The sequence below is a fragment of the Pipistrellus kuhlii genome, unplaced genomic scaffold (assembly GCF_014108245.1).
Source record: "Pipistrellus kuhlii isolate mPipKuh1 unplaced genomic scaffold, mPipKuh1.p scaffold_m20_p_7, whole genome shotgun sequence".
Lineage (NCBI taxonomy): Eukaryota > Metazoa > Chordata > Mammalia > Chiroptera > Vespertilionidae > Pipistrellus > Pipistrellus kuhlii.
In genome coordinates this window covers 47,849,784-47,876,838 of record NW_023425573.1, presented here as the reverse complement: position 1 = coordinate 47,876,838, position 27,055 = coordinate 47,849,784, and the positions used below count along the sequence as shown (strand labels likewise).

The 27,055-nt window shown below is 39.5% G+C and overlaps 1 protein-coding gene across 1 annotated transcript in view; it reads right to left on the bottom strand.

The window, feature by feature from the left end:
* PLA2R1 (phospholipase A2 receptor 1) overlaps nucleotides 1-27,055 on the bottom strand; it is a 105,483-nt gene that overhangs the window by 66,896 nt on the left and 11,532 nt on the right. The window contains exons 2-6 of the mRNA XM_036421472.2: nucleotides 19,700-20,080; nucleotides 16,623-16,796; nucleotides 8,392-8,565; nucleotides 3,367-3,480; nucleotides 2,574-2,717 (exon numbers count right to left, since the gene is read on the bottom strand). Coding sequence (XP_036277365.1) covers nucleotides 2,574-2,717; nucleotides 3,367-3,480; nucleotides 8,392-8,565; nucleotides 16,623-16,796; nucleotides 19,700-20,080 — 987 coding nt within the window. The remainder of the gene's footprint in view (nucleotides 1-2,573; nucleotides 2,718-3,366; nucleotides 3,481-8,391; nucleotides 8,566-16,622; nucleotides 16,797-19,699; nucleotides 20,081-27,055) is intronic.

The window sequence follows — 27,055 nt, the reverse complement described above, 5'->3', positions numbered from 1 at the left end:
TGTGGATGGAAGGGTCCTGGTTTGATTCAGGTCAAGGACACATACCTCATTTGCAGGCTCCTCCCCAGCCGGCTCTAGTGGGACATGTGCCGGAGGCAACTAATCGATGTTTCTCTCTGTCTTTCCCTCTCTCTTCCACTCTCTCTAAAAAAAAAAAAAATCAATGAAAAATATCCTTGGGTGAGGATTGGAAAAAAAGAAAAAAAGAAAAAAATTATTTTCAGGGCTCTGACAGCAATCAGCACCACAGTTGAAGATTGTAGAAACTTTTAGTATCATCTACCAAGTGGTTTTCAACCTAAAAAATAATGTCAGAGACCCTCTTTTAAATATGGGACCTTAAGTTTCACTTGAAAGGTAAGATAAAAAGATAAAAAAGGAGCTTCTCCAAAGAACTCTTCTCATATATACATAACCCATGGACACACAACAGTGTGGTGGAGGCCACGGACAGGATTGTAGGGCGGGCTAGCAGGGGTCAATGGGAAACAAAGGGGACATATGTAATACTTTCAACAGTAAATATTTTTGAAAAACTAAAACAAACAAAACAAAAACCGCAGCTTCTCCGATTGAAGTGAAGGTAGACTCAAGCAAAGAACCTGGAATGCAGGATCCTGGAACGCAGTTTGAAAACGCTGGAACGGATCATCAAAAGGACTTGTTGAACTTGAAGCAACAGTTATTAATCCAAACAAATTTAGCATAACTGCCCTCATTTCTGGTCTCTGGCCTCAGTTAGTAGATCAAGGAAGTAGATAAAACAAGAAAAAAACGGGAGTAGGAGAGAGTGCAAGAAGCCATAAGAATGAACAAATAAAGAAGGAAGAAATGGAAAAAGGAAAATGATAGGAAGGGAAGAAGGGTATGAGCAATTTCAGCACGTTATTGAAACAATGAAAAATATCTCAACACAAAACAAAGCCACAATGCTTCTTCTATCCTGCCCCCGAACTCTACAATAGCCTGAGTCTTAGCTGTGTAAAGAAATTTAGAAAGTTAAGGCCTGGTTGTAAGGAATAATATTTTAAAGTGATAATTCAGCTTATTATTTTAAACCTAGAGTTGTTTCTGATTATTCTGGTAATGATTCTTTTAACAATGGCTAGGTTTTAATCTCTGCTTTTTAAGTTAAGACATTAATTCCCACAGAAACTAAAAAGAGGTAACAGACCTTCAACAGACAGAAATAATTGGATGTCCAGGTACTAGATTGTAATTAGGTAGTATTCAAGTTACACCTAAAGTTTTGCATGTTATTTCAGAAGGAGGATGTCTTATTATTTAGAGCTATAGCGTGTGATAGAAAATCAATGAAGCAAAGAATTTTCTAAAACTGTTTTCTAATTTACATTTAATTTCTAGGACAACTATCAATAAAACTCAAAATTAGAAGAGAAAGGGAAGCTTTTTAAACACAGAATGATTAAGAACACAAATTTTTTAAAAAGAGAGGAAGAAGCTGAAGCTGGTTTGGCTCAGTGATAGAGTGTCGGTCTGCGGACTGAAAGGTCCCGGGTTCGATTCCGGTCAGGGGCATGTACGTTGGTTGCGGGCACATCCCCAGTAGAGGGTGTGCAAGAGGCAGCTGGTCGATGTTTCTCTCTCATCGACGTTTCTAGCTCTCTATCTCTCTCCCTTCCTCTCTGTAAAAAAAATCAATAAAATATATATTTTAAAAAAAATAATAAAGAAAATGCTTAGGTTTTCAAATGCTTAGGTTACTCTGCTTTAGTTTTTAGTATAAACCTAAATGCATGTATTAAATTCATGGTGCCTTTAGAGAACAACCATGTCAAACTCAAAGGCTAACACATAACACAGGCTTAAGTTTATGTGGGCCACAAAAACAACAACTTAAATTTTCATAGAAACAGGTTTATTTCAATTGAGACATGTTGAATACAAAGGGCTGAAGAAAATGAGTAATCATTAACATAAAACAATAGAACATTTTAATAAAAATTAATATTTTTTCTTAAACATATGATAATTAACTTACCAGACACTGAATAACTGCACAAATTAATAAGCGTAACACAAATAAACCTATTTTTCTTGGTCTCTGAAAGCAAAATATTTCCTGTTGTGCACACCAAACAAGTCAGTCCAAGACTAATTACACAGCAATCGGCTTCTAAAATATTTGCTGCTAGTATTAGTGGAGAGAAATGGTGTGCCTGCGTGTAAGGTGCATAAGGGAAATGAATGCAGCACGCTTATAGTAATCAGTCATGAGCAAACGTTGTAGTTCGTTATTAATAATTATGTACAACAGGATATTGTAAAAATTAAGTTATGAAATTTTTCTTAAAACGTTTCTTACATTTCGTTGTATTGGCTGGGCCACAGAAATATTTGTTTTGGGCCACATATGGCCCACGTGCTTCGAGTTTGACGTGCTTGCTTTAGAATAACAAATATTATCTTGTTGCACATTTTTAATCCTACCAATACAAAACTAACCTTAGCTAAGTTTAAATTATGAATTATTAGCACAAATGGAGGACTTTGACTATATTGAAAGGACAAGTAAGCAACTCATAAGAGGAACTCAGAATGAAAACACTTACCCACTACTTCCTGATCAGAGTGGTTTAAGTATTTTTCACAGACGTAAGGTAAGGTGGCCTCACAGTCCCGAACTCTCCAGGCATTTGTCATAAGTGGATTAAATGTCCCACAGCGATATTCGACAAATGGCTCAAAACTTATTTCTGAAAATACAGTGTTTGTGTAGTTCATGTTAGAAGCAAAAGCAGTCAGTATAATCTATATTGAAATGTAGCCTTCGCATCCAAGATACATTCCTTCTCTCTGACATATACGTTAAATCCTTTAAGACCTTATATTTGTGATTTTGCAGTTGAAGTCCAGACATGACAATGAAATGATTTTCCAAAGTTGGCAATAGTGGATTTTATTGTGTTAAAGCAGAGAAATGTTTTGCTCTTTGTGGCTATTTTTAAAACAGCTGACTAGAATTTTGGCTCTGATCCAGATCTTCTTGCAACCCTCACTAAATACACAGCTTCCCTTTTTGGCCTCCATTTTCTTGTCTGGAAAACCCTTACAGAAATTAAGTCAGGTTTAACGTTTTTTTGTAAGCCACTTTCAAAAACGTTTTTACATTTCATATGGGGGTAAGTGCTAAGTGATACTTTCAAATAATCTACTTAACATATTTAAATAGTTCTTTTTATCTTAGAGTTAATTTTGAATACTCTGTATGCAATTGTTTTAACAGCACATATACCAGATATACGTGGGAAATACTTCTGTTTCAGGCTGCCACCTGATGATGCCACCTGAGTCAGGCTGTGGGATGATGCCACCTGTTGAAGGTAAATAAAATGCCGCGGGTACCTGGATTCCAGTTCAGATGGCTGAGTGGGGTTCTGTCGGACCACTGCCAGCCAGCATTTTCATCCAGCTGGTTTAGACCCATCCACACCGCCAGCGTTTCACCCCTTAAGTGCTCTGAAATGAAGAGAAATTAGTTTTAAAAAGATCAATGTTACGTTTCTTTCTTGTTTTTCTATTCCTGGAACACAGAGTCATAAATTAACACCAGTCAATGACAGGAAGGGTTTAAGTGCTACTAACCCCACTCTGGTGCTTCAGAGTAAAGAAGCCAGCCTTGTCCAGCTGGCGTGGCTCAGTGAGTGAGCATTGACCCCTGAACCAGGAGGTCACAGTGATTCCCAGTCAGCAGGGCACATGCCTGAGTTGTAGACTAGATCTCCAGTAGGGGGCATGCAGAGGCAACCAATCAATGACTTTCTCTCATCATTAATGTCTCTCCCTTCCTCTCTGAAGTCAATAAAAACATGAAGAAGAAGAAGAAGAAGAAGAAGAAGAAGAAGAAGAAGAAGAAGAAGAAGAAGAAGAAGAAGAAGAAGAAGAAGAAGAAGAAGAGGAGGAAGGAGAAGCCGCTGCCAGCCTCACCTTGTCTTGAGGAACAATCAGTCTCCTGGAGGCTCACTGAGATGTATGTAAGCATTAGAGATGGTGCCTCTAAGTGGTTGTCAATCCAACCAAGTGCATGGTTACGACTCTGAGACCATTTCATTTGTGTGCACTTAGGGTTGCAGAGGGTGATGGCGAGTGTCCAGGGCCACTCCCAGAAAGACTTTCTTTGCTCCCCACATGTGACTGGAGACTTCAGCTTGGAGACTTAATTCCTATATGTCAGGACTCCAGCTGAGGAGTCTAGATCCAGGTGACCAAAGGACCCAGAGAGATCCATAGCAGGTTGGAACGTAAGGGCCATGCATGAAGCAAATGATTCTTCAACTTGGGGTGAAAAGTGTTTCAGTCAGGCTGGCTCTGTGGCCCCTATTCCTTCCTACCCACTGTGCCACAGCCCCTCAGGTTTTAAGTTGATGCCATTTTGGTTATAAATGCTATGTATAAACATGTGCATCGACACATATTTTGATCTTCAAATTAAAATTGAAGAATTAATGGAAATATTTCTTGTTTTTTCTTCTTTTTGTGCACTTGAATTAAAAAAATTATTCTAGAATAAACATGTACTACTTGTACTATAAAATATGGGGTTTGGGAAGACAGTGTGAAAAACATTTAGTGAAAGAGGCTAATTTTGTGACACTTTCAAATATTGCCACTTAATTTTATTTATTTATTTATTTGTTTGTTTGTTTGTTTATTTATTTATTATGTAACATGGTTAATGTAGTATATAAATTTTAGGTGTACAGCATTACAATTTGATATCTGTTATTGCATCAAAAGTCTAGTTTCTATCCATCATCCATATTTCACTTTCTTTTTCCTTTTAATCTTTTCATCTATAAAGGAGAGCCTTGTTCACTCATAGTCCATCTGCTTTGGAACCCAATTTAATCTGCATCAAATGTAGGTGCCCTGCCCAAGACTGAGACCCTGACAGATAAGAGTTGTAAATAGGGTGGCTACGTGTCCCATTGCCTTGAAAGCTCAAGGTCTATGTTATGTTGTTAGCTCCCAAGTAATGATGAATCACACTTGCTTTTACTCTCAAAAGAGTCTCAGTCTGGATGATCCATTGCACAGTCACGCAGGTTATAGGAGTCAGTGTATTCACTGAACAAGGCTGCAGCATCCTCTGTGGTTGGCCATTTCAATATAATATTATATTTAATATTTCAATATAATATTTCAACTGGAAGAATCTAACACAATTAGGAAGGAGAAAAAGGTGCTTTATAATTTTGAGAGCCCAGAAATCACTAAAAAGAAATAGCAAAACATTCATGGGCCCTGCCCTTCCAAATTCCTGAGGCATTAACGTGGAATCTCTTTCTAATGCTGATTAGTTCAGTCCTTTCAATGCCATTGTTTGATTAAGTCATATATTGATGGCAGAGGGCAGAATGGAAGATGGATGGACAAGATGGAGAAATTTTCACATTTCATATGGTGTAAGTGCCAAGTCATATTTTCAAATAATCTACTTAAAATATTTAAATATTAGTTATTCTTACTAGAGTTAATTTTGATACCCTCTGTGCAATTGTTTTAACAATACACATAAAAAATCACTGTGTAATTTATAATCTTGTTTATAAGTATCAAAACAGTCTATTTTACTTTAAGATTAAATTGATTCATAATTCTATAGTAACAAACTCAAACCTAAATTACTTTGGGTAGCTCTTGGCACTTGTGAAAGCTTAGGTAATCCCATATACCATAGTTAGTGTTCATCAGTGATAGTAGCCTGGTCTCATCATTAAAAAACACCTTGATCAGAACAGGCTTCTCCGTTTATGAACAGACTTCTGTTTTCCTAAACAATCCCCCGTCTAATTATAGAATTGTGGTATTTAAATAAAAATCCCTGACATATTTTTAAATTGTTATTTAAGATAGATGAACAAGTCCAAACCCTCTTATTAGAAATACTGACAGTGAAAATAGGTAACAATTGTAATTCACAAGTAGTATGCAAAATTTTCTATGAAAATCATTACAATCTAACAATGACTTTGGAAATGGTGTTTTTCTAAAATGTGATTCACTCAAATCAATTTCAATGATGACTTTTCACTTTTGCATGTCTGTGGGGAAAGGAGCAGGCATGCATTTTTCATGCATTTGTTACAATCTTTCTGGAAGATATTAATGACTTCTCCAAACCTTAAAACATACTTCCGCTTCTACCCAGTGAATCTACTTCTACAAACATCCTATATAATAAAGAGGTGATATGCAAATTGACCCTCACCCTTTCATACAAGATGACCACCCCCATGTGGTCAAAGATAGCTGCCACAAGATGGCCAGCAGGGGAGGGAAGTTGGGGGCATCAGGGGGGCACCAGGCCATCAAGGGATGGCAGTTAGGGGTGACCAGGCCAGGAAGGGAGGGCAGTTGGGGGTGACCAGGCCTGCAGGAGAGTGCAGTTGGCATTGACTGGGCCTGCAGGGGAGGGCAGTTGGGGGCAACTGGGCCAGCAGGGGAGGGCAGTTGTGGGTGACTGGGCAAGCAGGGAAGGGCAGTTGGGGTGACCGAGCTGGCAGGGGAGCAGGTGTCGATCAGGCTGACAGGGGAGTGGTTAGGGGTAATCAGACTGGCAGGCAGGTGAGCGGTTGGAAAGCAGCAGTCCCAGATTGTAAGAGAGATGTTCAATTGCTGGTTTAGGCCCGAGCCCAGTCAGACATCCCCTGAAGGGTCTCAGATTGGAGAGGGTTCAGGCTGAGGGACACCCCCTCCCCAGTGCATGAATTTCATTAACTGGGCCTCCAGTAGAAAAATAATTAGAGATCTATACACAAAGATATGTGAAGGTGTGGTTTATAATAGCAATAAATAAATTAAATTAAATAAATAATTGTATCTATCTATTCCTACCTATGTATATCTATGTTTATAGAGGTGGACAGATGTTCATTATATGAAGATAAGTAAAATAAGTATAATATCAAACTGTGTGCATGGTACTTAAATGGTTAACACACAAATGTTTGTTGTGTGTACCAGGCACTTCTCTAAGATTTCACATGCATTATAACATGTAATGCACATCACCAAGAGGTAAGTATTATTATTAACTAGAGGCCTGGTGCATGAAATCCATGCACTCGGGGCGAGGGGATCCCTCAGCCTGGCCTGTGCCCTCTTGCAGTCTAGGAGCCCTTAGGGGATGTCAAATGATGGCTTTGGCCTGCTGAAGCGGGCCTAAGCTGGCAGTCGGACATCCTTAGTGCTGCCGTGGAGAAGGGAGAGGCTCCTGCCACCACTGCTGCACCTGCCAGTTGTGAGTCTGGCTTCTGGATGAGTGGCACTCCTTTTGTAGGAGTGCACTGACCACCAGGGGGCAGCTCTTGCAATGAGCATCTGCCCCCTGGTGGTCAGTGCACACGATAGTGATCAGTCAGTTCATCGTTCAGTCAATTTGCATATTAGCCTTTTATTATATAGGATTCCATTTGATAGAAGGAAGTGGAGGCACTTGCTTAGGTAGCCTTGCTAGTAAGTGATAGAGGATTCATACCCACGCAGGTGGCTCTCTGATCCCTGCTCCTAACCTTAGAGTTAATAGAGATGCTTCCTATTTTTATTCAATACAGTTTTTCAGAAATACATGTATATATGCATGCATTTATGTGTTAGCTAAAATACATGGTTCTATCTGGATTGTGGAATTATGGGAGACTTGTTTTTCTTTCTACAATATATACATGAAATTTAAAATTTATTCTAGAATAAACATATATTACATATGCAATAAAATTTGAAAAAAGTGTCAGGCACTTTTAATGAAAATGATTAATTTTGTGACACTTTCAGATGTTTTCAATTTTTTTTGAAGCTGTTTGTACATATACACAAACTCATTTAATCTTTAAAGGAGATGAGAGAGAGAGTTTAGGTGATAAGTAAAACACAACACCCAGCTCATTATCACAACTCGTTTGACATATTATTCTCCTATACTATTAGTTACCATGTGTGCTTCTGCTTTTCCAACCAAATTTTAAATTCTTTAGAATCCGCCAGGCCTACTACATACTGCACACAGTAAGTAACAGGAAAGATTTTACTTAATAAATTACTTGATTATTTATTAATGGGAACTAAACAGCTAAGATCTCTAGCAGAGCAGGGATTTGTACTTAATGTCCAAGTCTCCCAGATTCACTTGCTTTACTGCAAGCTTTGAGTCCCTTGCTGGGGCCTCAGCTTCTCTTCTACAAGGGCGAGAAAATAAGGAACACTGGGTGCCAAATGGAATTGCCTGGGTGTGAATTTGGACCATATTAATAAATGAAAAATATCTCCCATGGAACACTCCGCCCCCCCCCCCCCAAAATATATCTTTGCATATGTGGACCTAATTGTTAACAATCATTTAAATTGTATCAATATCAATGTCCTACTTACTCCTTATGAAACTTTCTTCAGCCTCATCTGCAATACTTAGTAAAGCGCCACCTTGCATCTGGCATGACGAATGTGCCTCGCTCCAGGAGAGAGAAGAAAGCAGGTTGAATTGGTAGCAAATGTGTGAATCGAGATCCTTCTCCCAGACAGCATCGCAACCCATCTCTGCCGATGCTGGAAACAAAAGCCATCAAACTATTAGCTGTAATTTTTTTTTCTCTATAGGGCTATATGCTTGTAAGAGGAATTTGCAATGGAATCATCCCCAACTGCAGCCTCTAAAACTTCTGTATTTTATTGATTCCTTATTAGGTCTCTAGGATAAAATCTGCATTTGTATCCCATTGGTACTTTACGGTTATACTCTTTCAAGATTTAAAGGAACTTCTAGAAATTATCAATAAAGAAGCTCCGATCCTTTTGGGGAAAGAATAGAAGGCATTTTTAAGAGAAGGAAATAGAAGTGAAGAATTTGTGAAAATAACATCTGAGTCCTTTAACAAGTAGTCATTTAGAGCTTTATACTGAAAGCTGTATAACTGTAAAGGTTTATTTGAGGTAGATGCAAGTGTGATTTCAAAAGGCTTCCCCCGCCAAAACCAAAATGTGAGAGGAAATGAAAGGGATACTGTTGACATATGAGTCTATAGAGAACACAGTTTTCACATAAACACCGAGAACAGGAAAACCGATATTTAATTTTATAAAGTTCTTTCAGCCAAAAGGAAGAAAAGCACTTATAAAACATTGACCAACAATTGCATAGTATGTTTAAAAGTAAATTTAATAAAGATAAAATGTGGGTCTAAAATCTGAAATTAATTGAAAATGAAGACCTAATTTGAATGCTTTTGCTAAAGGTTTAAACCAAAACCCAAGGTGAACTAAGCAGCTACAATAATTAGCTGAAATAATTTTAAAAAATAATTATCTGAAATCAAACTCAGCCAAAGAATTTCACAATGTAGAAAACATGACCCATGCTACAGCATGAGTGTAAGTGATGGACAACAATCTGCTAAAACCTAGAACAGCCTTTCTGTAAGTGTGATCCGCAGAATAGTACAACTTCAAGAGCTCTCCAGGGAGATCCAGGACCTCACGCCTGTGTAGGTAGCCTTCTGTAAGGAATTCATAATGTACATTTGCTTCATAAAGGATCTGAGAAGAAAGAGCTTAACTTTATTTCAGTATATTTCAAACTTATCTGACAATGAGTTCTTTTTTTTTGTTTGCTTTCTTTTTCCCACTGTAATAGTCAGATATCCTTGCTAATGTGGAAAGTTTGTTCCATGTCTGTTTGCCACATGCTTTCCCCAGAACTGTGTTGGTTAACCATAAGTTATCAAAGCACTAATACATCCAAGGTTGTCTAAAGAGTTTCTTTAAAAAAAAATTTTTTTTGTTGTTGATTTTTTTACAGAGAGGAAGTGAGAGGGATAGAGAGCTAGAAACATTCTCTCGATAAGAGAGAATCATCGACCCCCACCGGGAATGTGCCCACAACCAATGTACATGCCCTTGACTGGAATCGAACCTGGGACCTTTCAGTCCATAGGCCGACGCTCTATCCACTGAGCCAAATAGGTTTCTCAGCTAGAGTTTCTTGACTGATACATGTATTTATAGAAAGATGCAAGATTGTAAGAGGGTCGAAAACAAGGCTACCACCAAGTAAAACAACTGTAGAAAAGTAAGAGAAAGGAAGGACATTTTCAGGCACCGTATTGCCCTGCCTGGTGGCTGAAATGTCCGAGTCCTTAGAGATTGTTTTCTGTTAAAATATTAGGCCATCCCCAACTGGACAGCACACTCTGCATTATCAGACAGGAGTTCACCCTGTGACAGCTGAGGCTCTGAGGGAGGAGCAGGAGGATGTTTACAAGGCAAGCGTGCATAACAATCATTTAGCCAGCTTGTAAAAAAAACTTGCAGATTCCTTGTTTTCTGAATCAGGAGGTCAGGAACTCGCATTAAACACATTCCTGATTTTCAGACAGATGGTGCATGAAGCAAGCACCAGCCTAAAAGAAAAACTCAGCCGGGACCGGTTTGGCTCAATGGATAGAGCGTCGGCTTGGGGACTGAAGGGTCCCGGGTTCGATTCTGGTCAAGGGCATGTACCTTGGTTGCGGGCATATCCCCAGTAGGGGGTGTGCAAGAGGCAGCTGATCGATGACTCTCTCTCATCGATGTTTCTGGCTCTCTATCTCTCTCCCTTCCTCTCTGTACAAAATCAATAAAATATATTTAAAAAAAAAAAAAAAGAAAAACTCAAAGCACTTCCCAGGAGGGCAGGTCTGAGTAGCCTTCTGTACTAGAAGGTGGGTAAGATGTGAGAAGGCGAGTTGTAGGGAGAGGATGTCAGAAGTCCTGGGAATAGGATGGAGACCACTCCTGCCCAGGGTAAAGATTCTACAATAAGTCTTAATTATAAGTCTCTGGACCGAAGCCATATCATGATAAGAAAAGGTCTAGAGTCTAGCAGGCGTCTTCAAACTACGGCCCGCGGGCCACATGCGGCCCGCAGAGGAGTCTGATCCGGCCCGCCAGGTTTTTTGGGCAGTGAGCGCAGCCGAGGTGTTACAGTAGGAATTAGTAGTTCATATAGTCCGGCCCTCCAGCTCTCTGAGGGACCGTGATCTGGCCCCCACTTTAAAAAGTTTGAGGACGCCTGGCAGAGGATACTTCAATTGATCGTATCCTAGTTTTGTCCTCTCAATAAGACAGAGATGGAGCTATGTGGACACAGTCTTTTGTAGTAACCTGATTGAATTCTACTATACCTTTAAGTAGAAGGCTTAACCAGCTAAGTTAGAGGCTTGCTAGTGATCCCGTATGTGCGTAAATGATAGAGCTGGTTTTCTTCAATTTCTCTTGGTTTTGGATTATCTGTGCAAATTCTTAAGGTTAATCAAAAGGAAAGTTTCAATCAAATGTTTTCAACAGGTGTCTGTAATCTCCTAATAAGTTCATTTGGTTTTAACTAAAAAATAAGAATTTCTTCTTTTGTACAGGCAAACAAGGTCCTTTCTCTGTTTCTCTACGTGGGCTGCGGCCCAGTCACTCCACAAATCTTACGGGAGGTTGTACTGTAACAAGTGGAATGGAAATGCTACCCTGGACCAGGGTGTTGTGATGTGCTACCCGGCTCTCCCTTCAGGACGGAAGGCCTTACTTCCCCAGATGCCAGGAGAGACCTCTCAATGACATTATGCCTTCTTCAAGGACTGCCTTGGCTGAACAGTTTCTTTGCCTGATGTCACTCTCCCTTCCCAAAGGCAGCCGGCTAACCCTGATTGAGCAGTGTAGGGTGTGAGTCCTCTCTCTTCCCAACACAGGGCACATCCACCTTGAGGACACCACAGAGGGTCAGTCCAGCCTGCATTCCAATCTTGCTCTCTTCTCTTCCTTTCCATAGGCGGTGATCCATAGAACAACCCCCCAACAAACCTCCTGAAGGTTCATCTCTGCCTCAGAGACCACTCCCTGGGGAGCCACTTGGCCTAGACTCCCCTCTTGGCCTAGGGTCCTTGCATCTATTTATTTTTAGTCTTTGCTTCTTCATATATAATCTCCCTTCCCAAGGCTCTGAAAATGCAAGATGGAAGGATGGTGTCTAACCCATATTTAACTTGAAACATTCAAATATAAGGGCTAGGATTATGTTATATTTCTTTGCACCTTTGGTTATCTTTATATGATCCATTGAGGGAAACAACTGTGTTGTGTGTGTGTGTGTGTGTGTATATCACAGTTGTGGATCATATATATATATATATATATATATATATATATATATTTGAATCTCCTACTATTTGGGGGAAAATTACCAAAATCTTTTGCGTGATGCTATAAATAAGTGATTTTCCTCCTTTCAAAATACTCCTCTCTTGTAATGAACTGAGGTATATTTCTGTCAGCACTGATTTTATCATAGATTATGACTGAGATGTAGCCACTTTTCCTTGTCTATTAATATGTTTTATTTTTCTTCCTTAAGAACACAGCTTTGCCATTGTCCCTGGTGTATTATCTTGTTCCTGATCTTAGGGAGAAAGCATTTAGTCTTTTATCATTAATTATGCTGTTTGTGGGTTTGTTTTTTAAAAATAGATTCTCCTTATTACTTGAGGACATTCCATTCTGTTCCTAGGATGTGTGTATGTGTGTGTGTGTGTTCATAAAAGTGTGGAAATTTTGTCAAATGTTTTCTGTATCAGTAGATGATCATGTGGCTTTTGACCTTTATCTTATTGATATGGGTATTACTTTAATTGGTTTCTGACCTTTATCTTATTGATATGGGTATGACTTTAATTGGTTTCTGACAATCTTGCATTCTTGGGATAAATTCCTCTTGGTAATTTATAAATTCCTCTTGTAATTAATAAATTACTAATTAATAAATTAATAAATTTATTAATTAATAAATTCCTTTATTAATTAATAAATTACTCTTGTGTGCAACAAATCTTTTTATATATTGCTGAGTTCTGTTTGCTATACTTGGTTGAAGATTTTTGCATTGATATTCGTAAGAAATGTTGGTCTGTAGCTTTCTTTTCTTGTAATATCTTTGTCTGGTTTTGGCATCAGGGTAATAGTGGCCTCAAAGAATGAATTGGACAGTGTTCCCTCCTTTTCCATTTCCACATTTGCCCTTTAACCTCAATCTGGCAACTAGAAGATATCTTGTCAAGGCCATCAGTGACTTCCACATTGCCAAATCCAGCAAACACTTCCTTTCAGGCCTTTCAAATCGGGCCCTTCAGCAGCATGTGAGCACCCTCCCTCTCCTTGCCACAATACTCTATGTTCTTGACTTCACATGCCTGGTGACTTTTCTACCTCTTTGGCCACCTCTTCTTCATCCCCTTTACTGGTTCTACTTAAACTAAATGTTTAGGTTTTAAGACTTGGCCCAAGTCTCCTTCCTTTTTATTTTATACATGCTCTAGAATATTTTACCCATTCTCATAAACCCCTTCCCTATAACTTTCAAATGTATAAAGACCTTTATGTCTAACTGCCTAGTCCACATTTTTACAGGCTTGATTCACATATAACATGTCCCAACATGAATGCTTGGTTTTCTCCTCCAAATCTGTATTGGCAATGAACTTATCTATGCATATCAGAAAGTTGTGATCCAAATTAACACCCCACTTTCCACTTTATCCTCCAAGTCTGTCCTTACTAATGAGAGTCCAACTCCTGGTTAAAAACCTACAAGTACATTTTTAAGCCTGATCATAAACAATTACAAAAGCTTTACCTGGCAGGCCTCATGAGGGAAAGCTATTCTCCCCACACCAGACTTCATACATAGCCAAGTTCAAGGGCACTCAAATAATTCCAGAGGTTGATATCCTAAAAATGTATCAGACTAACTGCATGAGTTTCCAGCTGTGTATGATATGCAACCAAGAGGGAATAGTATAACACAAATTGCTTTGAAAGAAACCCAGAGAGTTTCCTATACAGGGGTATGCAAAAGTAGGTTTGTATGGAAAATAGTACAATAATTAATAAATAATAATGTAAGAATAAGCTGTGTTTTGTGTACTCACAACTGCAAACCTACTATTGCCTGCTCCTATATGCCATCCTTGTTCCTGAAGACCTATAGTGACAGATGTTTGATCACACCCTTCACTGCTAGTGTGTTTGTGTTTATTAATGCTACACTTAAATTTTGCTCTCTTACTATCAACTTTAAAAAAAAAAGGCAGCATCATTTTACATTGAGATACTAAAAAGAAAATCCATGTAAGAAAGAGGAACTACAGAAGTATTAAATACAAATCTTTACTTTATTCCACTCACTCTTCTCTGCCTTACCCATTTGTTGACCCTACTGAAAGAGCTATCAGGTCACTCAAATTTCAGTCTCTAACACATCACTTTGAGTTATGTGGGGCAGAAATACTATGTCAAAACCTAAACTCTGCATAGGAACCAAAAATAACAAGAAAGGAAGAACTCTGGTACTATAATTCAGCATTATACAAATAAACATGCTTGTGGTAAAGGTCAGGAGAGCTGGGATCTGGCAGGCTGTAAAGCAGAGGAAGCTTTGAGCTGTAGGAAGCTGAACAAATAGATAGTCTTGTGAGTGAGAAGCCTAGAGCATCACTAAACCAAGGAATGTAGGGATTACATGCACATATACCTGCATGCAAGCATTCAGATTCAGTTAGAAAAGACTGATGATCTGACAGTATTTTCAGTATGAAATATTTTCATGCTGGTTGTTAAGCTGCTGTCCTGAGTTGCTTGAGTGTGCTTTGGTACCTTAGCCTCCTTTGTACTTTCCTCTCCTCCTCATTTCCTCATAATCCAGCAGCTAAGGGGTTAATATCAGCAGCAGGAAACTAGGATTCTTAACTTCCACTTTAAGGTCTCCACTCATACTGGTCAATAGCTCATATCATATTCATTGTTTAATGTCTTAAGACCATCCTAGTATATTGATGCATGTTGCATAGAATTACCTCCATATTATTTTTGACTGATGAAGAATTATCTGCAGCAGGATCACCTTGGGCACTTGTAAAAAATGCAGATACTTGGGTACCACACACTGGACCCACTGTGTCTCTGGGAGGGGGCTAGGATATGCATTTTTAACTCTCCCCCAGGTGGTTCTAGACTATCATATCAACTATAGTCTGCATTTTCTAGCACAGAGCAAATCTGTCTTACATCTAGATTCCAAGTTCTTTGAAGGGAGGGTCTTAAGTCCTAATACTCTTTGTATTTACCATTATGCTTACCTACTTTAGTGCTATTGACAGACAATAAAGAGGAAGGGTTATTGGTTCAGAAGTGCATGCTGGAAGAATAAGTTAGGTTTGATGATGACAATAATGATGATAATAATGATGGCTTACATGTGCCATGTCCTATCATAAGTGTCTTAGATGCATCATCTAATTGTTTCCTCTCAATAATCCTAATAGTACTGCTATTTTCTCCATTTTGTGGCAGGAAACTGAAACTTAACATCTCATCATTGGGAAGAAGGACTCCAATATTGGACTGTCTGATTTTAATGCCTAAACTTTTTCTTATTCCCTAAGCCATACTGGCTCTTGGGTCACAAAACAATTCTACTTATCTATCAGATTATTTGGAGTTAATCTCTTCAGTTTGCTTCTGTTTCAATTTATTTGCTGTATTTTATTACATGTGGGAAGGGGAAGGTAGACATAGAAGATGAGGAGATTATAAAAACTACTAGAGGCCTGATGCATGAAGATTCATGCAAGAATGGGCCTTCCTTCCCCTGGCCGCCTTTCTGCCTTCCCACACTGCCCAGAGGCCTGGAGCAACTGGAGTGGTGCAGAACACCATCTTTGTTGGGTTAATTTGCACATTCACTCCTGATTGGCTGGTGGGTGTTGCAAAGGTACGGTTGATTTGCATCTTGCTTTTTTATTAGTGTAGATACTCTGACTTGCAGGAACAAAGGTGGAGGAAATTGAATATAGAAAGTAGACGACATATATATATATATATATATATATATATATATATATGTATTACCCAATACTTAGGAACCATTGTAAACATTTTATGTAAGTTAAATAAATTAGTAAAGTACTAACTGATAAAAAAAAGTTAGAATATTGCAAATGTCACTGGACCTTGAAAGTCAGGTTATGAAAGGAAAAGGTTTTGAGGTTATACCTAGAAATCGAGTAATAAGAAAAGGGAATCAAGATGCGAACACATAGTGAAAAAATAATGAGAATAACTGCCATTTTTAGAAAGTTCGTCAAGGGCCCAGCTGATGTCTGGACTTGATGATAGCAAGACAAGCAGTCTGGACTTGGAGAAATTAAGACACCTTATGAAAGAGAGTGGACTGAAAGGATAACTGAGCTTTATACATGCTCAGGTTTGCTTTTAAGTATTTTGCCAGAAGCTGGGGTTAATGAGATCACAGGGTATGACCATTTGATTCTGGTTAAAGCATCCTTATACACTAAGCTTAATGAAGAATGGCTAATTAACATCTTTTGAATATAAAGAAAAAGGAATAGACATCAGGATTGTCCTTTCAAAGCAAGAAACAAACACAGAATCAAGTCTGGATAAATGGAATCAGAGTGCTTATTCAGAGTTCAGTATATCAATCCCTGTGCTTTCCTTTAGATACAGGTAACTCTCCAATCACCCTTGATTCATTCATGACAGAGGGGGAAGAGGAGATTCACTCTTACTGGGATCTGGGCAAAATCCCCACTTTTCGTCTCTTTCGTATCGGCTGGTCGTGGCACACCACAGCAGGTTGTCTTCCCGCCCTTCCCTGGTGCACTCGTGATGCCACTGGTGGTTATACTGGAAGGGAAACATGCATGGCGTCCCATGGGCGTTCCCTTTGAGTGTATACAAATCTAGGAAAGAAAAGGACAAAGTCAAATAAGTATTATGCCAGCTTCATCTTTGGACACTATCATAGAGTGAATGCATTCTTTTCATAACTGAAAACCTACAGTGGGCAAAACTCTTGCTAGACCACAGAGAACCCTCAGGACTCCACTGTCCAGTGAGTGTAAATGTGCAAGGCTGAGTGTGGGTTCACAATGGTGTGTGTACCTATTCATGTCCTTGGGTATTCACTATGGTGCACTACTATGGCAGCAGCACATTTGTGAAAGGATGAGAAGGAAAATTTAATGGAGATTTTACTTTAAAATATCACCTATATCAGTGACCAGCATCTGAAACTCAAAGCTTCACAGGCCTTCATTAATTTATTCATCCAACAAATATTTATTGAGAATTTAATGTGCTGAGCACTGATGATATAACAATGAACAGATTGGCAAAAGTTCCCTTTCATAAGGAGTTTCTGTTCATAAGGAAGAGACAAAAAGAAAACAAATACACAAGTAAATGTAATTTCAGGTAGTGGTAAGTACCATGATGAAAAACAAGGTAGGCTAGGAAGACAGAATAACTCTGTGTGTGTGCGTGTGTGTGTGTGTGTGTGTGTGTGAGAGAGAGAGAGAGAGAGAGAGAGAGAGAGAGAGAGAGAGAGAGAGAGAGAGACACAGAAAGAGAGAGAGAGAGAGAGAGAGAGAGAGAGAGAGAGAGAGAGAGACAGAGACAGAGACAGAGACACAGAAAGATAGAGAGAGAGAAAGAGAGAGGGAGAGGAGGGGGGCCACTATTTTGGATCAGATGGCTAGTGAAGGCATCTCTGAATAGGAACTGGGGGAAGTAAGTGTACAAGTATTTGGAAAAGGGTTATCTGGTAGAAGGAAGAGCATACATGAAGAACTCACAACAAGACTTGTGTGGGATGAATGCAGAGGGCCACGCAGGCGGGATGGAAGGTGGGGGCAGAGAAGTGGAGATTGTCCACTCATAGAGGCCAGCTCTGCCACATTATAAACTTTGCCCTTTACTCTGAGTGTAGTGGGAGGTCACTGTTGGGTTTTGGATGAGAAAGTTACATGATCAGATTTCCATTTTTAAAGAAAATCTGGGTGCCATATGACAAACAGAACCCATGCAGGGAGTGGGCAAAGAGGGATAACTAGCTGGGAGGCCTCTACAGTAATCTTGGAGACATGGCAGTGCCAAGGTACCTGCTGGCTGCTTTCCCAGAGCCTTTCAATAATCTGTCACCCTTGGCCTTAAGCAGGAAAGGACAGTTTTTCATGACTCACCTGGGGCTTTCTGTGGTGAAGGGGGATCAGGGCCACCCTTGAGTCACTAGGTCCTGGAGGAAAAGGCTGGCTGTGGAGACCCCCACCCCTTTCCCACATTGGCAGGGGCTGGACTGAACTAACCCTGCATCAACCCTAGAGGTTAAGGCTCTTTAGAGACTATTGTATTATAATTTCAGGACACATCCTCTTGCTTCTGTCCCTGCCTCCTACTCGCTCTTCCCTGCATGCACTGTGAGTGTGGGTATATGGCTAACATGTTAACATAAAGCCAAATGCCATGTTCTTCCTTAATCTGTAGATTGTTGGGAGAGCTGGCTTGTAGCACTTGCTCCACTGCAGTGAGTCCTGAAAATAAGTTGTTTTTAGCCACGTCTCGTTACTCATTTCTTGGAGATACATGAGAAAGTCCTGACATGGATTTTAAGAGTTCCTTGCTCTGCTTCCTAAGACTGGTGTAAATCAGAGTTCTAAGAAAGATTTGCTCTTATTTAGGCATAATTCTACTGAGCACCATGAGGGCACGGACCACATCTGTCTTGTTGGCTTTTAAAGAATATGACTGGCCCTGGGCCTGAGAAAAAGTCAGTGTTTAATAAATGTGTGACAGAGGATGAATGGATGGATGAGAGAATGAAGAGCACTACCAAACAAAACCTGAGTTTAGGGTGTCCAAATTTAATATGTTGCATTCATTCATTCATTCATTCATTCATTTATTTTAAAAATGCCAAATATTACAGAACTGTGAAAAAATGACCCTCCTCTTCCCCTGCCACCAAAAAAACAAACAAACAAAAAAAACAAAACAAAAAAAACACCCACCATTATTTTCCATTCCCTAGCACACACTAAATAATCCCTAACAACAGTCTGTCTTTAAATGTCTCAATGTGACATCACATGGATGCCAGCAAGCATGGGAGGCACTGAGTGGCCTGCAGACACACTCCATCCCTGGGACTGAGTGTCTGCAACAGGAGAAATGGTGGCAGGAGAGGTTCTTATACTCATCCTGTCAAGTCATCAACTTCAAAAACCTTTTTTCTACCTTAATTTTCTCTTTTCCTCTTGTCCTACCATGCTTTCTCCCCGTCTCAATGATGCCCAAAGGTAAGTGTTTTCTCCTCTGATAACTTAAACTTGTGAGAAATTCTGCTTCTTTAGGAGAATTTAGCACAACCCAAGACTCCAGTCATTTTTTACATTAAGTGAGTAAGCAACTACAAAGTATTTGGCAGAAGTCCCTTGAAGGCCTGAATGCTGTGTACCTCTTTCATATAATATACTAGAGGCCTGCGGGGGTGGGGTGGGGTGGGAGTGTCCCTCAGCCCAGCCTGCACCCTCTCCAAACTGGGACCCCTAAAGGAATGTCCGGCTGCCCATTTAGGCCCGATCCCTCCCTTGCAGGCCTTGTCTCTCCCAACCACCCTCTCCTGCTGGTCTGATCACCCACAACTGCCCTCCCCTGCTGGCCATCTTGTGTGTTGGAGTGATTGTCAATTTGCATATCACCTCTTTAGTATATAGGATTTTACCAATCTTGACTTATGGTAAACTTTCTAAATATATTATTTCACGAGTACTTTGGTTTATATTTACATACAAATATATATTTTTACCTCTGTGCAGATATTCACAAATGCCTTCACCGCCTGACATGTAGGCAATCCACTTATGAAGGTTTTTCCGGGAGGCCACCAGCGTGTTGTGCTTCACCTGCACCATGTACTGCAGCGGGCCAGTGATCACCTTCCTGCTACAGTGCCACCTCAAGGAAACGTGGATAGAATCACACTCATAGATACTCAATGGCTGCTCTGGATCAGACAAATTCAGGCCCAGGCAACCGCTGCCTCCGATGTTAAAGAGGCCGTGGTTGGAAACCCATTTCCACATCATGTCCTTGTTTGGTGGTTTGCAGTTCTCCAGGGTCAGTACCGATTTGCCTGCTTGAATGCATTTCTTGAGGCTCTCACTTTGGATAATGAATATTCCTTTATCTGAAAGAGCAAAATAGAAGATGGGTATGAGTCTTTCATATATAATTACCTAGTATCATGAGGATGTGTAAGTTGTGAAATGTCACAATTGGCAGTCGTTGTTAACAGATCTGGAGTCGATGGGTGGGGTCCACCAGGAAGGTTTGTTTTTTCTCAAAACAGGAGTTTCTTTGGAAGCATAAATGGGTTCACAGAGCTCATGAGAGACCCCTGACCTACCAGTAAAACCCCGTTGGCCCTATAGAAACAAAGGCTACCTGTTAGTCCACTTAAGGATTTTCTGATAGTGAAGGAGCTCTCCACAGCTGAATAGAGAAGAGGTATTGGGAACAACACTCAAGGCTAAAGGGGAGGGCTGTGGGGTGCCCAGAAGTATGGTGACACTTAGGTTTTCTCCAGACAAGTACCTGAATGTTAGAAACATGGCAGCATGTTTCAAGAGCCACAGAAATAGAAATTTCTACCATTAAATTCCTGCTGAAAACCCAAAGGACAGAATCAAAGCGCTGCTTTGTGTCTTGACACAAAATGCCATGCTGGTGAGAAAAAAAATACTTCTCCATGTTTGTTGTCTGTGCTGGATCGTTCAGGAGTCGAACAGTGGGGACATTTGCTATGGGATAGCCTCTTTGTAGGAGCATCCTTGTTGGGTGGGAATGGCCAGAGCAGATAGATGCCAGGAGACTAGCTGAGGCCACACACTGAGCTTCACAAAAGGTGTAAGAGCACCATGTTGGCAGCAAAGGCACACAGGACACATGGAGATGTGCAAAAAGTAGTCATTTGTGATAGAGCTTTGAGCTTCCAACTCCCCAGAGCAGAAAGAGGGATCTGGGTGAGTTTTCTGGGGAAAAGCTGGCAGGGCCTGAAAAACACCTATTATAAACTAGAGGCCTGATGCACAGATTTGTGCACTAGTGGGATTCCTCAGTATAGCCTACAGGGTTGGGGCCAAAACCAGCAGTCCAATGTCATCTGCCGCTTCTGCTCATCCCGGTCCCACTGTGCCTGCTGCTGCCTCCACTTGGAAGGCTTGCTGCTACTCTGTTGTGGTCTCTGGGCTGTGGCAGCCAGTGTGAGCCCTGAGTCTGGCGTCTGTCAGTCAGAGGAGCAGCGCCTCTGCTGTGAGGCAGCTCCTGCATTGTGCATCTATCCCTGGTGGTCAGTGAGTGTCATAGTGACTGGTCGACTGGTTGTTCAGTTGCTTAGGCTTTTATATATATATATAGACTAGAGTCCCAGTGCAAGAATTTGTGCATCTGTGGGGTCCCTCGACTTGGCCTGAGACATGGGACTGAAACTGGCTCCCTGACATACCCTGAGGGGTCCAGATTGTGAGAGGACACAGGCCAGGCCTAGGGACCTACCAGTGCATGATCAAGGCTGAGGAGAGACCGTGGGAGGGTCCTGATCAGCCAGACCTCAGCAGCAAACCCCCTGGTGGTCAGTGCACATCATAGTGAACGGTTGAGTGTCCTTAGCATAATATTAGGATATTATGCTTTGATTGGTTGAATGACTGGACACGTAGCATATTAGGCTTTTATTATATAAGATAACAATTATGAACTTGTTCTCATGAAGGTGGACATCAAATCTCATTTTTTTAGTCTAACCATGGACCGTCCTGAGTCTGGTGATTAAACATGCTGGCAGGTGCTGCTTAGGCCCTGGTTGCTGAGGTCACTCAGCCCAGTGTCTGGTCAGGTCCAAGGGCTCTTTTGTTCTCCCATTAGCTAGGTTCTTCTCTTAATTTTACTTCCTGTCCAATCTTCTACTATCTGAAGGGACATTATCAGGTTCCCTTAAAATAGTTGCAGTTTACAGCAAAGTCGTGTCATATAACCATGGGATAGCAAGGATCGGCCGAGGTCTTCTAGTGACTTGGAACAGTGTAGAACTAGCCTCCTCACATATCAGCACATGGGAATTACGTGCTTTTTTTTTTTTTTTTTTTTTTTGCAAAAGTTCTTTTTTCTTTTTCAAAGTCACTGAGGCCAAGAAAAGCTGATTTACAATAACAAAAATCACTTAACACATTGTTAAAAAGACTGTCAACATATTAACGAAGGTTAATTTCACTTAATAATCTGATAATCCCACTTAGAAACATATATTTGAGGAGTTGAATTCGTTGTCATAAAATTGCTTTTATCACCAGACATCAGAGCAAAAGAGAAGAGTGTGTGCAGTGCAGTCTGGGGGAGAGAATGAGTGGTTTTAGGGAGATTTCATTTAGATCAGGAAATTTGTTTTCCTAATGAAGGCCATGTCTGTATGGTTATTAGTACTAGTCATTCAAGATGAAATCTTCCTCTTGCCAATGTGATATGGATTCTGATAATTAACCTTCTCTGCAACTCTCCTTTTCACCTTTTCAGGCCTGGATAGAATGTTCACCTTCATTTCTGTTGTAATCTACTAATTAGTTTCTAGCCCAGAGTTCTACTCATTTTTTTTTTTTCTAAAGGATAATTATCTTACTATAAATTGTTCTGTAGTATGGCTTCTATCTAATATGTATGTTCAAATACACACAGCTCTGCAACTTACTGGCTGAACTTCAGCCCTCTGGGTTTGCTTATATTCCTAAGATAGGTGGCTAGGCAACTTGCTAGTGGGTGAGAGCTGTGGAATCAGGCAAACTAGCCTTGTAACTTCGGGCAAATATCTTTATTTCTGGGAGCCTCATCTTTCCTCTGTGAACTGGAAATATGACTCATAGGAATGTGAAGAGTTTTCCATTAAAAGTTACATGTAAAAGAATAAAAATAGACTATTGTTTGTCCCCATATACAAAAATTAACTTAAAATGGATTAAATCCCTAATTATAAGGCCTGGAACAATAAATTACATAGAAGAAAACATAGGGACTAAACTTATGGACCTTGGTCTTAGAGAGGATCTTATTAATTTGACCCCAAATGTAAGGGAAGTAAAGGCAAAAATAACTGGAAGGAATTTATTGAGCTAAAAAACTTCTGCACAGCAAAAGAAATTGCCAACAAAATTAAGACAACCAACAGAATGGAAGAAGAAACTTGCAAACAGTAGCTATGACAAGAGGTTAATATCCAAATTATATACAGAACTTATAAAACTCAACACCAAACAATTAAAAAATGGACAGAGAGCCCTGGCTGGTTTGGCGCAGGGTCTTAGGTTTGACTCCCAGTCAAGAGCACGTACCTGGGCTGCAGGTTTGATCCCTGCCCCCTGGGGCCAGGCAACCAATTGATGTGTCTCTTTCACATCAATGTGTTTCTCTCTCTCTCTCTCTCTCTCTCTCTCTCTCTCTCTCTCTCTCTCTCTCTCTCTCTCTCTCTCTCTCTCTCTCTCCTTACCACTGTCTTTAAAAATCATCAATGGGAAAAAAATATTGGTGAATATTAACAGCAACCAAAAAAAGGACAGAGGACCTAACAGACACTTCATCCATGAAAACATATAAATGGCCCACAGATATATAAAAAGATGCTCAACTTCACCAGGTATTAGGGAAATACAAATCAAAACTACAGTGAGATACCACCTGTTACAATGGCTATTAACAAGACAAGTAATAACAAGTGTTAGAGAGATTGTGGAGAAAAAGGAACCCTATTTACTATAAACTGGAATAGCCACTATGGAAAACAGTGTTATGGAGGTTCCTAAAAAAATTACAAATAAAGAAACTTCAGTTGGTTGGAGCATTGTCCTGTACACCAAAAATATTGAGGATTCGATCCCTGGTGGGAGTGTATAGGGGACACAACCGATTGATGTTTCTCCCTCACAATAATGTTCTCTTTCTCCCCCTCCCCCCCCCCCCCCCCCCCCCCCGCTCTCCCTTCATCTCTCTCTAAAAATCAATAAACACATCATTGGGTGAGGTTAAAAAAACAACAACAAACCCTCTTTTGGGCATCTACCTCCCAAATTTGAAAACACTTATTCTCAAAGATATATGTACTCCTGTTTCACTGCAGCATTATTCATAGAGCCCAAGACATGGAAACAATCAAGGTGTCCTTCAGTAGAGGACTGGATAACGTGGTACAGTGGAAAACTGCCAAGCCATAAGAAATGATAAAATAGTACCATTTGCAACAACATGGATGGATCTTGAGAATATCATGCCAAAGGAAGTAAATTAGGCAGAAAAATATTTCATATGATTTCATTCATATGTGAGACATAAAACTGAAAGCAACAAATAAACAAAAAAGAAAAACAAACAAAAACTCATAGGCACAGACAACAGTATGGTGATTACCAGAGGGAAGAGTGTTTGGGAGATAGTAAGGGTAAAAGGGATCAAATATATAGTAATGGAAGAAGATTTAACTTTGGATGGTGCACACACAATGCAATATACAGATGTTATATCATATAATTGCACATAAAATCTATATAATTTTATTAACCAATAAATTTAATTAAAAAGGAAAAAAAAGAGTATTCCATTAAATAATCCATGCAAAGCACACTACACATTATCTCATCATGGGAAGACCTCAGTAAATGTGAGTTGTTGTCATTATTGTTATTATTATCCCTCTGGCTTCCTGATTCTTGATCTATAGATCCAGCTATAGATTTAGTTGAACACCTACAGAGTGCTAGTCTGAGCATCCCCCAAAGACTTCTCTTCTTACATCATTAGAACAAAAGCTCATTTTTACTTTAGCTTCTGTAGCATACAGTGGGTGCATAAGTATTAGTTTAAAATAATCCTTAAATACCAAGATATCTCTCTCATGGAGGAAACATATTCTTCAAACAACCAGACAACAAAATTGTTGTCTTGTTTGTTCTACTATATGTGCAACTGTGAATTAAATCTTCATTCATCTTTTACATTATCTATTTGTAAAGTCCATATTGCAGCTCTTTTGTAGGAGAGAAACATATGATGTCAACAAGAGTTGATGGGTGTGGTTTGTGAGTAAGTGGATATGGAGATTAAATATCAATAAAATTTGGGGTGAATAATGTTTTTAAACATGCAAATTATGAAGTTAAGAGAAAAGGAGTGGTAGAATTAGAATGTCTATAGTTACCCCAGTGATGATAAAAATACCTTTCCAAAGTAGAAGGTATTAGACAAACAACCTTGCCACTCAGTTTTGGGCTGCTATTACTTTTCCATGCCCAGCTGCCTTTAGAATGTAGCTTTGGAAAAATTCTTCAGAAAGTATCAACACAAGAAGCTCTGGCCTATCAATAACAATAACTCTGTTATCTCTAAAAGAATACTATGTCATGCTGAGCTAAAAAATGATCCAAGCCCACTTTCTCATTAAGCTATAAGAGAATCTGGTCCTAGCAGCATTATTCTCCATAAATTCACTGAAGAGAAAACAATTGTTTCCAAATGAATATGGGGAGACCCAACTGAGGTATCAATATTCTGATTATCATTATATGCATATATGGGTTGCCCAAAAGAAAAACATAATGTGAAATAAGCCACCATCCTTAGTGTCTGTATCCAGATTTAATAAATAAATAAATAAATAAAATAAAATGCAGGAGGAATCAAGATTGATTATATATGTCAAGGACATCAGTTCTGCTTGAACACTGATTAAGTGATTAATGAAGTACTGCCAGAATTACTAAATCTCTTTGCAGTAAATGTTATTACTTCCCTTCATAATTATAAGTTTAGGGGGAGAAAGTGGACTGAATTACTAGAAGAAATTTATAAACTAAATTTCATTCTTTTTTCCTAAATAAAATCATTGGAAGTCAATGGTTCTGCTATCTATGTTTGAGACCTTTTCTTGGGAACATAATTTTATTTTTTAAAAACAAATTGATTTCAGAGATGAAGGGAGAGAGAGAGAGACAGAAACATAAGTGAGCAGACAGAGTCATCCATTAGCTGCCTCCTGCACACCCATTACTGGGGATCGAGCCCACAACCTGGGCATGTGCCCTGACCCAGAATCAAACTGTGACCTCCTGCTTCTTGGGTCAACACTCAACTCCTGAGCCATACTGGCCAGTGCTGGAAGGAATATGAACATGACAGAGAAGACTAACTTTACCCATAAACACAGACCCATGAATTTCAGAACTGGTGGAGCTGTAAAGCCTATTTAATTAAATCATTCCTTTACATTCCCCCCTCTAATTTAATTTTGTCTTAAAAGTCTTATACCCATATATTCAGTGAGAAACATATAGGTCTATGCATAGCTGTCCTTACACACATTCATTAATAACTCAGAAAGAAGACAATGAACTGCTATATGTCATTGCAATTTAAAGTAAGAGATTTGTCATTTCAAGCAAATATTTATTGAGTGCCTGATATGGCATGTGTTGGGAACTCTACAGATAAAAGAGTATATATATATCATAGTGTTTGCCTTCAAGGAACTGATGTTCTCCCTGGGAGTATTTCATAAAATGTACAGAAAGAACTTAAAGTGTATTTTGACATGACAGGTATAAACACAATGATGTAGAATCCAGGAGCAGAAGAGGCCAGTTTGACTAAGAAGATCAAATAACTAATTCTCTCTCTCTCTCTCTCTCTCTCTCTCTCTCTCTCTCTCTCTCTCTCTCACACACACACACACACACACACACACACACACACACTTTTATTCAACAAATATTATTTATTAGGGATCTAACATTTGTCACACATGGAGGTACATTGCTGAACTAGACTAGCATGGATGCCTGTCCTTGCTGTAGACAGAGAGTTCAGGATGGTGGAAGAAGTCTATGGATGGAGAGGTGACGAGTCAGGTAAGGGGGCATTCTGGACAGAACAAAAACCACCAAAGCTCAGAGGTGATAAAAATAATCAATTGTAGGGTGTCAAAAGCCTAGTTATATACAAGACTTTGGTAGTTGCAGAATACAAAGTTAGAAAGAAATGGTTTGGGGTAATTTTACAAATAATTTTATTCAGAAATTTGTATGTTACTCTTCAGATGGAAGGGAGATTTTTTGGAACAAAAGAAGGCATG